The sequence below is a fragment of the Mytilus edulis genome, chromosome 2, assembly GCF_963676685.1.
Source record: "Mytilus edulis chromosome 2, xbMytEdul2.2, whole genome shotgun sequence".
Lineage (NCBI taxonomy): Eukaryota > Metazoa > Mollusca > Bivalvia > Mytilida > Mytilidae > Mytilus > Mytilus edulis.
The window spans coordinates 80522383-80536975 of NC_092345.1; the positions used below are offsets into that span (position 1 = coordinate 80522383).

The 14593-nt window shown below is 32.0% G+C and overlaps 1 protein-coding gene across 6 annotated transcripts; it reads left to right on the forward strand.

The window, feature by feature from the left end:
* The first annotated feature begins 985 nt into the window (after positions 1-985).
* LOC139513090 (40S small subunit processome assembly factor 1-like) lies at positions 986-12698 on the forward strand. 6 transcript variants are annotated; one of them, XM_071301264.1, is made up of 7 exons: positions 986-1064; positions 7544-7690; positions 8149-8525; positions 9312-9476; positions 10596-10682; positions 10982-11028; positions 12481-12698. In XM_071301264.1, the coding sequence occupies exons 2-7, from the start codon at positions 7639-7641 to the stop codon at positions 12599-12601; spliced, it is 849 nt and encodes a 282-aa protein (XP_071157365.1). In that variant the 5' UTR covers positions 986-1064; positions 7544-7638; the 3' UTR covers positions 12602-12698. The 6 variants fall into 6 exon arrangements, with proteins under 6 accessions (XP_071157365.1, XP_071157362.1, XP_071157366.1 ...); XM_071301261.1 differs by having other exon boundaries at positions 992-1118; XM_071301265.1 differs by having other exon boundaries at positions 993-1044.
* Positions 12699-14593: the final 1895 nt, after the last annotated feature.

Here is a 14593-nt window from a genome sequence, read left to right on the forward strand (position 1 = left end):
TATACGTCAATGACACACGTGTAAACCAACGACAAAAAAATGAGCCGGACATCCAGAGATAAAAAAAAAATAAAAAAAATAAACGGATGTCATGAGTAAAAAATATTAATAGATCTAAATATTATTCCCACAAAAAAAAACACCCTTCGGAGAATTTAAAAGGGAGATGTGCATGGGGATCTGTAAATGCAATCTAAAAAATTACCTGTGATTTCGTAATGCAAGTTACAATAGCTTAGAACAGGTAACATGATTTACAACATACCAGTTCAGTCTTCAAATCGTGTTCAGGAGAAGTTTAGATATTATTATAAAAAAAGATAACATTATAAGGTTTCAACTCATGAAGGCAATGTGTGATTCGAAAATCAAAATTTATCCTCAATATTCCAAAATTAAGAATGCGCCAGACATCGCTCACATATGAACTATAAAGTTCAATGTTCAAAGTTCTTTATTTTCCAATTAAGGGTCCCTGACGGTACATAATGACACCAATGCACAATACATTGTCATTCTTAAGACATAAACATATAATGAAGATAAAATTAGAATTATAATTTACATGAAGAGGATGAGATATATATATAGGTTGACTTGTTATTTCAAGTCAGTTTCGGAATGTACATTTTCTTTTAATTGATCTTCTAGTTTAAGATGGTGAATGTAAAAGTATAACGAAATGGGTTTTGATCTTTCTCAGTTTTAGCTCAAATTGTCGGATTTATTTCGATCATAGAATGAGAAGATGATGCCGGGTGACCAGTGGAAAATATGCATGACTAGCATATTAGTCATGACCGAACAACATAAGGACAAATGATAAGTTCAACTGCAAAATAAATAATATAATTTTTGGGTGGATTTTTTTTCAATATAGTGCTAATAAATGAAATTATATATCTTGTTTTAGCTCATCATATTTTCACTCTTCATATTACAATCGATATGTATTGCACTCGAGGACGAGATTGTAAAGGTACGAGTTTGCATTAGCGTGTAGATGGCGACCTTATTTTCAAGATGTCTGCGCCCATTTAAAAAGTATTTTACTGTAATTTAGGGTAAACATTATCATAACTATCAAGATTAACAGCGCATACCGCTACTGGTAGAGTGTAAGTTAGTCCGAGACTAATTGTAAGTCACTAAGGGTATCATGGTCAATGCAGATTATTTCGGCTAGACGTTCCGTAGTCAATATTGTTGTAAACAAAGCCATATAATTTACTGTTCTCTCCTAGAAGTAGAATACGAATACGCGAAAGTTTTATTTTGATTCGGTTCACATATACCAGTACAAACATAAGCTCTTACGAGCTTTTTATCGAATATAAAAAATAAATTAACAACATTAAAGGGAAAATTCACGATTTTTTACTTATGGTTTTTAAAATATGTTCATTATGACATAATATATATATTCACAAAGTTTTATCGCTATATGTGCAGTAATAAAGGAGAAATTCAATAATTAATGAAAAAATAACAACTACTTCCTGTAGGTCGTGACGTTTTCTTCTGATTTTTGCATGCTGGGATTTAAAATACAATCATTAAAAGTCTTGGTTTTTAATCATATTTTAACGTAATCGTAAGCGCGCCGATGACTTATGCTTTATCTAATAACCATCCGATAATAAGAAGATGAAACGCACAGACGTTCAATTGTACTCATTCGTGAGATAAATTATCTATGTTAAACGTATATATTCGAACACAAAAAAGTTATAAATTTATTTTTAATAAATGCATTTTCGGACTGATAAGGTGAACAAATTAAAGTACAATAATCTGTAAAGACAATATGTTGGTGTACTATTATTGACCTTTTACTATCTCTGCTATGGCTAGGTTTATACGATGTGTGTATTCACGGTTCTGTGGCAATACTCGTAGATGGCTTGTTGAAAGGTAAATTGTTATTTGCACATCGGTATTTAACCTCGCCTCTAGGGCACACCTTGCCAGGTGTGACTGTCTATTCGGATCAGTGGTAGCATTTAATACACACATTAAAAATACATATTCAAGTTGGTGACAAATAAAAATTGGTCGCCGTGGAATTATTTAATTATATTTGGTGCTATTATTTATTTGAATTCAAATAAGTTAATTTACTAAGAAATACACAATTTTCGGTTAAAGACGGGAAACTTAGTTCAATGTCAGAATGAAATGATATACAAGTCTTGTCCTTGATTTATGTCTCATAAAAAAGGGGGACTTAGAAATTAGAAATAGCTTTACTAAATCATTTTTATTTGTCTTTATTAGGCGAAAAAATGTACGAGAACACTTACATTTAGACTTTTGAAAGCCATGTATTAATTAATATATGAAACTATCTGAAGATAACTCTACCGAAGCGGAATATAATATGTACGAATAAAGAAAAAAATATTTTTGTAATGGAATCGAAAAATTACGAATAGATATTCTTTTCAAGTGTGATAAACGTCAACCAAATTTATTCATAATGGGGAACGTCCTTATTAAAATCTGAGACAACTATAATAATCGTCGTCTCCCAACGTATATATATACTTAAATAACTATTTGATCAACGATGTTTAAAATTAAAAGACAACGAATTTAATGTTATCCTTCCCTATTTTTGAATGTTATCAACTTGCAAGAATACCCCTAAAGCGGACAAATATCCGACAAGCAGTTTATTCTTTAAATTGCTGTCATTGAATATCAAGAAAGAAAATAAATCCCGAAATTGATACTCAATAGTTTTCCTAGAAAATATTCACATTCCTTGGGGTTTATTAGTGTACGTCCAGTTGCATATATTTTACATGAATGTTGGAACAATTGTGATGATGACGAATTTCGTCCTTTATTCGAGAACAATTTAATTGATATATAAATCTGTGAGTTTACTATTAACTTCGATGAACCAAAGCAAGTTATAAATTGACCTGTATTTAAATCAAATTGTTTCTTTTTTTTCTTCTTCTTCTTTTGGTTTACAATAGTCTATCGAATTCGTTGATTACATACTGTTGGCATACATGGACTAGTCTATTTACAAAACTTTTACCACAATTTACACAAAATGTATGTTTCTTTCTTATGTTCAATGTATACATGTATACATATTTTAAATTGCGCTACTGACTATAGTTCCGTAACTTTCTACCAGGCGTATGTATACACGAATCGTCGACAAGTGCGCACATTTTTTTAGATCAATAATTCGGGTATGTTCCAATCTGTCCTAAACTATTGACAACGAGTATATATTACATTTTCCCAAATTAACCCTTGGAAAAATATGTAAATAGATTTGTATTTCTTCAATTATTTTTTTTTGTATTATTTTTTTTTTATAAATAATATTCTTTACACCAGAAATGTTATTTATAAACAAGCGTATGAGTTCAGTAATGACTCACTTTCGGACACGCAAGACAAAAATGTATATTATACATGCACCTGATAGTTCTAAATGGAAAGTTATAAGTAACGGTCGTGTACACTGATCAATACCTACAGAAGTGAAACAATGCATGAACTTGCAAGCCCGCCGGACAGGAAATCGATTGAATACCTGGACGTGTCACCTTACACCCCTTCCAATACCTTTGGGAGTAATACCTTTAGCCATGCTGGTGATCAGATAAGGGAAGATCCGAATTTATTTAAATAAAGTTTATTACTTGAAAGAATTATGAACGAATTAGATTTTCGAAAACAATTTCCACGGAACACTTATTTATCATTTTATGATTTGAACTTTGACTTTTTAACTAATTACAATATTATCAGTTTAAAAATAACAGACTATATGGTTATTTAAAAATATAAGACCATTTTCCGTATCAAGTTAGTCAGTCAGATAAAACAACCGTACGATTGACAAGATATCGACACGCAATTACGACTACATCGTTTACTGTAGTTTTGTTCCTTTGTGGTTTATTGACATATCGGGATTTTTCATCGGAGAAGGTGACAAGATGGCGGAGAGTAGAGAACTGATACTCAAAATTTAAAATCGATGGTGATCTCTTATTTAGCGGAATAAAACTTTAATATCTATAAATTTGAGCATTTTTATACAGAATGGACATAATATCAATTTTTGATTTTTTTGCGAAGTTTCCCTTTAAACACACAACATGCAGACAAGTTATATAACATTTACAGCACAGGCATATAATTGAAATACATGCTTAGCATTAATAAAACGGTACCTCGAATGACCAAATAACACTGTTATTATCCAAATATAAACACTTGTAATGACAGAATAACACTTGAAATTTTAATATTAGCACATTAATATGAGGCAGGCATTACCTGTGAATGGGGACGAAGTCTGTATTAATTTTTTTCTATTGAAACATGTTGATAAAAGAAACGGAAATACCGTAACGTTTCCGATATTGGTTCTGTTGTTAGGGATTTAGTTGTGCAGTTATTTAAGTTATGACGTCATATTCAATGTAAACAAAGAAACGCTGTTATCATGTAACGTTTTTTTCATATCAAACAATTATTAAAAATGATTGGGTGTTGAACTCCTTCCTATATTTGTTGATATGTTGATAAATATACATTTTATTCAATGTCTCATTCAAACAAGACCGGAACAGGAAGCAACACAACCGGAACAGGAAGTAGATCTGAAAAAAAAAGTTAACGATTTGAGTTCATTAGTAGAATGAAAAATTCTGGAAAATGTTCCTGATTTTTTTTTCTTTTTTCTATTGATTTTTCTACCGTAATTGGGGACTTCGTCCCCATATTAGTGACTTTTTTAACATTGATTATTAAATATTAGTATATTTTAAAGGTTTTTATAACTTAAAAATTATATATGATAGACAGGTTAGTTCATAAATATTGTTATAAATATAGTGTTTACATCCAACATGGCGACCAAGGCTCAGACCAAGGATAACCCATATATACCATGTGTGACATGGTCGCCATGTTTGATGTACAGACTTATTGGCACTTTATTTAAAACGATCTTTATGAACTTATCTAATTGCTATAAATCATTTTTATGCCCCACCTACAATAGTAGAGGGGCATTATGTTTTCTGGTCTGTGCCCCCGTCGGTTCGTTCGTTCATCCAGCTTCAGGTTAAAATTTTTGGTCAAGGTAGTTTTTGATGAAGTTGAAGTCCAATCAACTTGAAACTTAGTAAACATGTTCACCATGATATGATCTTTCTAATTTTAATGACAAATTAGACTTTTGACCCCAATTTCACATCCACTTAAAATGGAAAATGATAGTGCGAAGTTCAGGTTAAAGTTTTGGTTAAAGTTTTTGGTCAAGGTAGTTTTTGATGAAGTTGAAGTCACATCAACTTGAAACGTTGTACACATGTTCCCTTTGATATGATCTTTCTAATTTTAATTCCAAATTAAAGTTTTGACCACAATTTCACGGTCCACTGAACATTGAAAATGATAGTGCAAGTGGGGCATCCATGTACTATGGACACATTCTTGTTTAGTTATCAAATACACAAGTTTATAATATACTGTGAAAGTACTTTTATTCGTGGGGTACCAATTTTCGTGGTTTTCGTGGATGACTTTACCCACGAATTTAAGTGTCCAACGAAATAAAACAGCCATTGTCCAAATCAAGACATGGAAAAATCCCCATCGGAAGGTTTGACCACTGATATGATCTAGAGAATATATTGATTAACGCCAAATCTGAGAATACTTTAATAGCAGTCACAGAACTACAAGTGCATGCAGGATTATACCCATTTAATCTTTAATAACCTAAACTGTACAACTTTTGATCCTTTAATTCTCATAAAAAATATTTTTGATCGATGAAAGTCAGATTTCCGGTATCGATATGCTAGTATGATAAAGTGTTTCCATTTTATATACTCATAGTTCTCGTATATATGGAAAACAATAATTTCATGCTGGGCTTGATTGTGATAAGAATTATTTGACAATTCAAGATACGTTTAAAGCATTAATTTTGTTTATGTAACAATTTTCAATAGGTGACATGTTTATGGCCTAATTAACACCTTTGATGGTCTTTAATCTGTTGATCACTGTATCATGGGTTAATAAGTGTTATCACTATGATTTACACGGGTCAATGTTTACTTTGCAATTTCCTTCAATCCAGACTTTTTGTAACCTTTGTTTCTAAAAGCTTTAATTTTGCAATTTTTTTTTAGAAAACTAAAATCCACGAATTTAAAAACCCACGAACATGTAAATATTGCTCAATCCACGAAAAATTGATACCCACGAATTAAAGTACTTTCACAGTAATATTATTTGATAATCAATGTTTAAAAGTTACCAATTTGTGCTAATATTAAAATTTCTAGTGTTATTTGGTCATTACAAGTGTTATTTGGTCATGTGTTATCCGATCATTACAAGTGTTATTTGGTCATTACAAGTGTTATTCAGATACTAACAGTGTTATTAGGTCATTCCTGTTACCCTTACTAAAATACATATCAAAAGTAGGCTAAACTAGTCAAAATGCAAAACTGAAGCACAACTAAAATTAAGTTCAAATAAAAATATAAGGACATGTGCAAAATTGAAAGCATAATTAAAATTTAGAGCAAAAACTAAAGTATGAAAAAGCTTATTAGAATAGAACAAGTCGTTGGAATATTGTATACCTAAAGAAAAAGAAAGAAGAGCATTACATAGACCTGTCACTAACTTACAGAATAATTGTTCAACCAGCCATCAGATGTGAACTTAGACTATCATAAAAAGAACTAAAATTTGGCGTATGACATGTATGGAGGGGGGGGGGGGGGGGGGGGGTAGGACCTTCATCGGGACTCCGGGATCAGGTGTTGTTAAGCTCGGGATTTCAGTCTTGATCCTTTTGGGATCCAGGAATTCTTTTTTCGAATGTCGGGATTTTGATTTCTTTAAATTTGTGACTGGGATTTCAGGACCCCTCATGTATGAGCCAATGTACAAATTAACATAATTTAACCGAGAATTACAAAAAAAAATGTACTTAGGAACATAATTCCCCACAACAGGGACGGATCCAGCCATTTTAAAAAGGGGGGGTTCCCAACCCAGAGTAAAGGGGGGGTTCCAGCTATATATGCTCCCATTTAAATGCATTGATCGGTCAAAAAAAAGGGGGGTTCCAACCCCCGGAACCCCCCCTCTGGATCCGCGCCTGCACAACATATCATTGCTGATAAATTATTTAGAGAAAATAAGTTTTGATTTATCATTTCTTTTAAACATACATGCAGAAGCACAATTGTCACTTATTTTTCATGTTTAGGCCTTTTAAAGCTGTCTAAATGGTTTAAGTTTTTATACAATCGCAAAACTTTATGAAAATCAGACAAATGCTAAGAACCACAACACACAGCCATACATTTGTAGTTTGAATTTGGGTTGGGAGTTATATATTACCCTTTTTTAACTGGGAAAATTGAAAAGCTTGAGTTGGGGCATTCGTGTCCTTGGATACATTCTTCTTTTTATTTTTATATATTTTTCTCTTAATTGTCATTGATTATCATTTAAAATTACTTTACAGGTGGGACAAGTTCTGAGTCTCTCTGAGTTCAATTTGTTTTACCGGGAATCATTTTGTACAGTGGTGAATATCTTATGAAGTTGAAGTGAAGGAGAATGGCTGATGAGAATATCACAAACAGTCTTCTAAAGAGGTTACATGATTACAGTAGGTAGTATAATACAGACAAATTTTGATAACAATCACTGATTAAATGATCATGATGATTGATTTAAAAACTTAACTTATCTATAAAAAATATGCTACACCAATCTACAAAACCTGAAAAATTACTAAATCCTGTCTTACCTCCTTGACAAATATACAACATATGTGTTGTCCCAACAGACACCCCCCACCCCCCACCCCCCCCCCCCCCCCCCCCACCCCCAAATAATATTGCTTGTGTGTGTAAATCACATTATATAACAATGTATAAACTAATTGATTACAGATTAAGGTCAAAACTATTGAAAATTCACTTAGAAAACCAACATATGAATATGTTCTACCACAAGACTACATTCATAATTGTGTTTACTGTACACATGTTCATTTAAAATTTCAACCATTTCTTGGCATGCTCTATTTATAGTGCTAAGTTAACTTGTATATTTAATTGCCAGATGAAAGCTTTCTGGATGAAAGTTTCAATAAGAAACAAAAGAGAAAGAAAAAACAAAGAACAGATGAGGATGATTTAAATAAAGATTCATCAAACAGTAAAGGTAACAGACGACAAAAGAAAAAGGAAAGGAAGAAACAAAAGAAGGAACTTTTATTGAATCCAAGAGTGAATGAAAATATTAAGAATGAAGACATATGTAAATTAACAGGACAAAAAAGAACTCTTTTTGAAATGAAAAATGAACTTGGGTTAAACGAATTAGAAGAGAAGTTAGAATCTGAAAAACAATCAATCTCACAGAAAAATAAAAATGGCAAACCTACATCAGGTCCTGAGGTTGTTGTGTATGAAAATCCTAGCAAACGAAAAAGAAAGGTAAATTATAATATATGTATGATATATATCATGTCTTTAGAATTTAAATCAAATATTTATTTAATGGGACATTGGAATTGTTTGATATTTTATCAAACTGTTTGGTAAATTCTAACAGTTATATAGAGTTAATTATTGTCTCAAACTACAGACAGCTGTCTTTGAAAAAAAACTTGTTATATTAAAGTATATAGGTAAAAAAAAAATCAAAGACAACTGCCTGTGCTCAAAGTACATAGGAATTATTCATTTGATAATTTTTAAAAGTTCTTTTTCATTGCAAAAAATCAACTTTGTTTTTCCTCTGAAAAATAAAGGAAACAAGAATATGTGTCCATAGGACACCATGTCCTGCTTGCACTATCATTTTTTAATGTCCAGTGAACCCTGATATCAGGTTAAACACCCTAATTTTGGCATTTGTATTTTTAAAAGTTCACATCATAAGAAAATATGTGAACTGGATTAAAGAGATAAATGCATTCAATTTTCGGTTGATCACCAGCCAAAGTTGTATGCAAAATCTGTTACATAGTCCATTTACTGTAACTTGACCTTAAAAGGAGTGAATTCACTGCTTAAGCTAAGTCTGTCCTTCGCCTACTTTCCAAGTTATCTTTATTGTTTATAACCATATTTGACTACATTTATTTCAAAGTAAACATACATAGTGATGATACATTGTTTTATTCAAAAGAGGATCAATTGAATGAATACATTGTAATATGTATTTCAAATACTTATTCATGAGCTTATCCTAAATTGTATTGAAATGTTTGATTCTAGAATAAAGGATTAGGAAAACATACAGGAATGAAGGATGGTAACTCAGATGAAGAATTTGACATGAAAAGAGCAAGATTTGAAGTTAGAAAGTTTGGTATAAAGGGTTTTGAAGGAAATAAAAAAGATGAAGCAATGGTGGCTCTCCTTGTACAACTTGGCGCCAAGGTATAGTAGGGTTATTGTTTTGAGGTTAAAGACAGACAAAGTCTGAGCTAAAAAATTCACTTCAAAACTGGAGATTTAGGAACAATTATTTGTTACCTCTCCTGAAACTGTATTGCATCCCTTTAATGGTACTCATAATATCCATCATGTTGTTGAGTTATACTCTACACTTGAATATACATGTCATTGTCAGAACACCTTCGTGTTTTCCTTAAATCTACAGAAACGTATTAGACAAATGTTTTTAAATGCACATTGAAAAGCGACTCTTGTATAAATTTGAGAAAAATAACGATTAAAGAATTTTTTTAATAATGGTCACCAAAGGAGTAGGCCGATTATGGCCTATAACTTCAGGTTCATCTGATGAAAGATTATGAACACTTTTAAACATTTTAGTGTCTTCTTAAGTCGATTCAATTAGTTTATGTGAAAGATTTGAACTGGCTTAGTCATTAAAGACCACCAATTTCAAGCTGAAATATAAAAAATCTATCAAATATGCCATAATATGTCTCTTTTCAGGTGTTTTTTGTCAAAAATGAAAGTGGCCACATCCATGTTCACTCTCAACCTCAATATATGTTATGTATTATCATCAAGTACAACTTGCATTTAGATATTAAGAATGAACACAAATGTGGCCACTTCTATTTAAGACTGAAACCGTCTAAAATTTAACTCAAATGCTAAAGTTATGAAGATTTCAGTAATTTAGCATGATGTAATGATATTAGTACCTGATATATATGCATTGTATTGTCAAAACTGTCCATATTTATGTAACAGGAGTATTCTACTTTCCAATAAATAGCTAAAAGTTTACATTTTAACAATTTTGTAAAACTGTTATATTTTTGGCTAAAAGGGGATCTAACTGGACCTACTAGTTAATCATTGTCAGTAAGCCTCAACAAAATAAGTGCAGATTATGGGTTAGTAGCCAATACAAAAAGTGTATAAAATCAAAACTAATGAACCACGTTTCATCTTTTTAAAATATTTTAACTCACTCAACTGGAACCAGAATGTTCAACAAACTTATATTTGCGAGAAACGTTGCCTGGATACAAATTTCTATGATTAAAACTGACAAGACTTTAATTTCTTGTGTTTCAGCCACCAAAGAACAAATTTTACAATTATAAAGAGTTCATTACTATGAAAAAAACTGAGAAGGCAAACGAGAAAATACAGAGAGAAATAGTAAGTAAAAAACTCAACACCTCTTAATTTAGTGTCTTTGAAATTGATAATAAAGTTTATAATAGTTATATATAAATTTAGATTTTATCTTTAAAGTATATTGTTCAAAAATAAAAATAAGCAAGGAAACCCATTCTGAATTTTTAAAAAATGTTGTCTTCATTTTTTTTTTAAATCTTTCTTTTGATGCTTCTGAATACAATATTTCTCAAACTTGTTAATTTTTAAGAAAACTGCTATGCATTGAATAGTTGCCATTATTAGTTAGTGTTATAAATATGAACCTCGTTTCCTTACAGGATAGAAGCTTAGGGTATAAAGTTGCACCAAACAGAGGCAAAAGAAGGTATGTTTACAGTGTATCTTAAGGAAAGGTTACATCGATTCATGTTGAAGTAACACAACTGTATTCAACATGTTAGACATAAGCACGTTGAATGATTATAAACATTATTCTTGAAAACCATTTTAGAGATCTACCTCAAAACAAAAATATTGAGCAAGACAAGATCTTCAAATAGATCACAGACGAAATTCTGAAAGGACCCAATCATAGAAGTTATTGCCCTGATATGACAAAACTTCTTTTTTTTGGGGTGCATTTTGGGTAAAATTTATAAGAGAGAGATGCTGTAATCAGTTAAATTTTTCAGTAAACCAATCAACAAATAGGTAAAAAATTTCAGTCCACTTCTAGGAAATGCTCACCCTAAATAACAATTCTTACACATTTCTATGCTTTGGACAAAACTATATAAGATAAAGTGAAAGTAAAAATAAAATATGATCAGCATACAAAGTCAACATAAAAGAAAGTTTAGTCTTGAATTGTATCCTTATCTACAATGTTGGAGAGGGGTACATGTATATTTTATACATATAAGTACATCTAAACAACTGACAACTCTACGACACATTTTATACATCAGACCACCAGTGATGGTGATACAAGGCTGAAACACACATTCTGTATATATAATATGTCTAAATATCAGCCCATAAATGTTAGATCTGTAAATTTGTGTAAGCAAATGTTTTGTTCTTCCCTGGCCACGATTTGAACTCATGCTACTGAGATATTGTGGCACCAAATCATCTTGCACTATGCCTGACGTGCTAGAACACTCGACCACCTAGGCTCTACAGAAATAAAGCTTTCGCTGGCTGGGTGTTGCCTTTCCTCATCAGTTTTTATCAGCATCCTAACAGAGTACATGATAATATCTAAGGCATGAAGATGAAATTTTTACAGATCAGCTGAATTATCTATTGGAGAGGATCTTACAAATTAATGTAGGATGGAGCCACAGAAATAATTATTTTATAAGTATGTCTGCACCAGTGACAACTCTACAACAGATTTTATCTAGTGATGGTGATACAAGCGAAAAACACATTCTGTATATATAATACGTCTAAATATCAGCCCAACAAGTTAGATCTATCAATTTGCGGAAGCAAGTTTTTTTGTTCTTCACTGGCCAGGATTCAAACTCATGCTTCTGAGATATCATGGCACCAAATTGCATTGCACTATGCTCGATGCACTTGACCTCTCTAACTAAACGCTAGACCACTCCCCCAAATTTTACAATTTTTTGATAAAAGTGAAATTCAAGGTCATATTTAGCCTAAAGTGAGCATTGTCCTCTACGAAGTGTTATTTTCATGACAAGTGAATTATTTAATGAAACTGTCTCAAAAGGAGAATACAATATCTTATTTGATACACTGTTGGAATCTACATGTCACCATTCATTTTGATAAAATGTACTTAACCATTTTTTTTTAATTTTAGACAAAAAGACCGGAATGATGTGGGTGGCTATGTGGATGGACAGGTTGGAAAGTTTAAAGATGGAGTACAGTTTGTTAAAAAAGCTGATCTTAAGGGATTCGCTAGCAAAAGAAAAAAATAAAAGTATAAAAAAAAATATTTTATTCAGTTATCTGCTCAACAACCACAGACAAGTTACAGGACAACAAGTATAAAAAAATAAATGGTTTTCAATGTTTTATAACATTTATAATCTTCATTACCACACTGGGTATTCAGATCGGAATTTATGGATAGATCCAGATCATCAGGAGCAATAATATGAAAATTATAAATGGGTATAATCCTTCGTGGGAATTTGATAGAAAGTTTGCCTGCCTACCATTGGAACAACGCAGTCAGTCATGGTACATTGACTTTGAAATGTTGGCAAAATTAACATACTTCTTTTTTTCCAGCATTTAAGTCATATAGGATAGAAAAAATGTATAACAAGATCTGTTACAAACCATGGTTAATTGGTCGGTAAACAGCTGAAAGAAAATGAGAATTTATGTATAAAAAGTCACAGAAGTACTGCACTCTGAGGAAAATTCAAAATGGAAAGTCCCCACACCAATGGAAAAATCAAAAGCACAAACACATCAAACATAGGGATTCACTGAAACACAGAAATCTTGATAATTTTTCTTCACAGGTCAATTTACAGTGCTACGTAACAACGTATTAGATTTTAGCGAGATAAATTTATGTATTACTGAAAAATTATTACACCAGGGTTATCCATATCACAAACTAGTCAAAACATTTACTAAATTTTATCATCAGTACAAGGACATCATTCATAAATATAACTCAACATGGAGACATCCTATACGTTCAGGTATTTCACATCCAATCTTTTATGGTAATATTCTTTACAAAGCACAAAAATGTCAGTATTCACCTCAAAAGCTAACAAAACCTTTAAACAGACTTATCAAGAAGGGATATAGTTACGATACTGTTGTCAGGTCATTAAAGATTGCATATTTTTGGCTTTAATATTGATTCACTTATAGGGGATTTGTATCGTACGTATTGTTGTGTGTTTGTTTTTTCTACATTGGCTAGAGGTATAGGGGAAGGAAGGGTTGAGATATAAAAAAAAAAAAGCATTTTTGCTCCTGTCCAAAGTCCTCTTGCAGTGTTGTGGTATCTGCATCTGTTGTTATTGTGAGGTAAATAAATGATGGTGTCTTGGCAAACAATCTTGTTCTAGATTGAACTCCCTCTGATATATCATTGATGTAGTAGAGGAAAAGAGCGGGACCTAGGACTGTCTGAACCCTTAGGTACACTTGAATCTCAACATCAATAAGGCTAGAGCTTACTCCTTCAACCACTACTGACTGTTGTCTCCCACTCACGAAACTGAGAATCCATCTGTTGGTTCTACCTTCAATCCCGTAGTGCCTTAGCTTATAGATCAGAAGTGAATGGCTTACTTTGTCAAAATAAAAGCATTGGAGAAGTCCATGATTAAGCAATCTGTTTGCTTTCCTTAGTGTTATATCATTTATATCGTTCAGTTTCGCATGATATTTTTGGCGAAACCCATGCTGCATAGGATGCAGGATGTTTTGTTTATTTGAGTGGGACATGATGTTGCTGGTAATTATGTGTTCCATGACTTTGCAGACTATACACATATTAAGAAACTTGACGGTAGTTTACTGCCTTATACTTTTTACCTTTTTTGAAGATAGGACAGACGTTGGCCAATTTCCAGTCTATTGGAAATTCTCCAGATTCATACGAATTTTGGGAGATGATACTGGATATTGTTGCTGTCAACGTATATTTGTTCCGCCTAACAGAAGTTTCAATGGAAATAATATTCCCGAATATGTTTTCCTTTTGGAACTTATGTTATGAAGGAACTTCTATTCCGTGACACTGCTATGTCGGTGGCTAGCTCGTTTAGAATCTTAGACGTAATTTGGTCTGGACCGGCAGCTTTGTGTGGATTTAGCTGGCATAGATGAATAGATTTTGTTTAAAGATCCACATCTATTTTGGAATTCCAGGTTTGAAAAGCTTGTTCTTTCAGACTGGAATTGTTGATTAAGTATATTTGCTTTATCTAAAAGGG

What these genes read in the sequence shown, in the direction of transcription:
- LOC139513090 (XM_071301264.1), top strand. Translation starts at nt 7,639, where the DNA reads ATGGCTGATGAGAATATCACAAACAGTCTTCTAAAGAGGTTACATGAT. An exon ending in CTAGCAAACGAAAAAGAAAG is followed by an intron (nt 8,526 to 9,311) that starts GTAAATTATAAT and finishes GTTTGATTCTAG; the next exon opens with AATAAAGGATTAGGAAAACA. An exon ending in TTGTACAACTTGGCGCCAAG is followed by an intron (nt 9,477 to 10,595) that starts GTATAGTAGGGT and finishes CTTGTGTTTCAG; the next exon opens with CCACCAAAGAACAAATTTTA.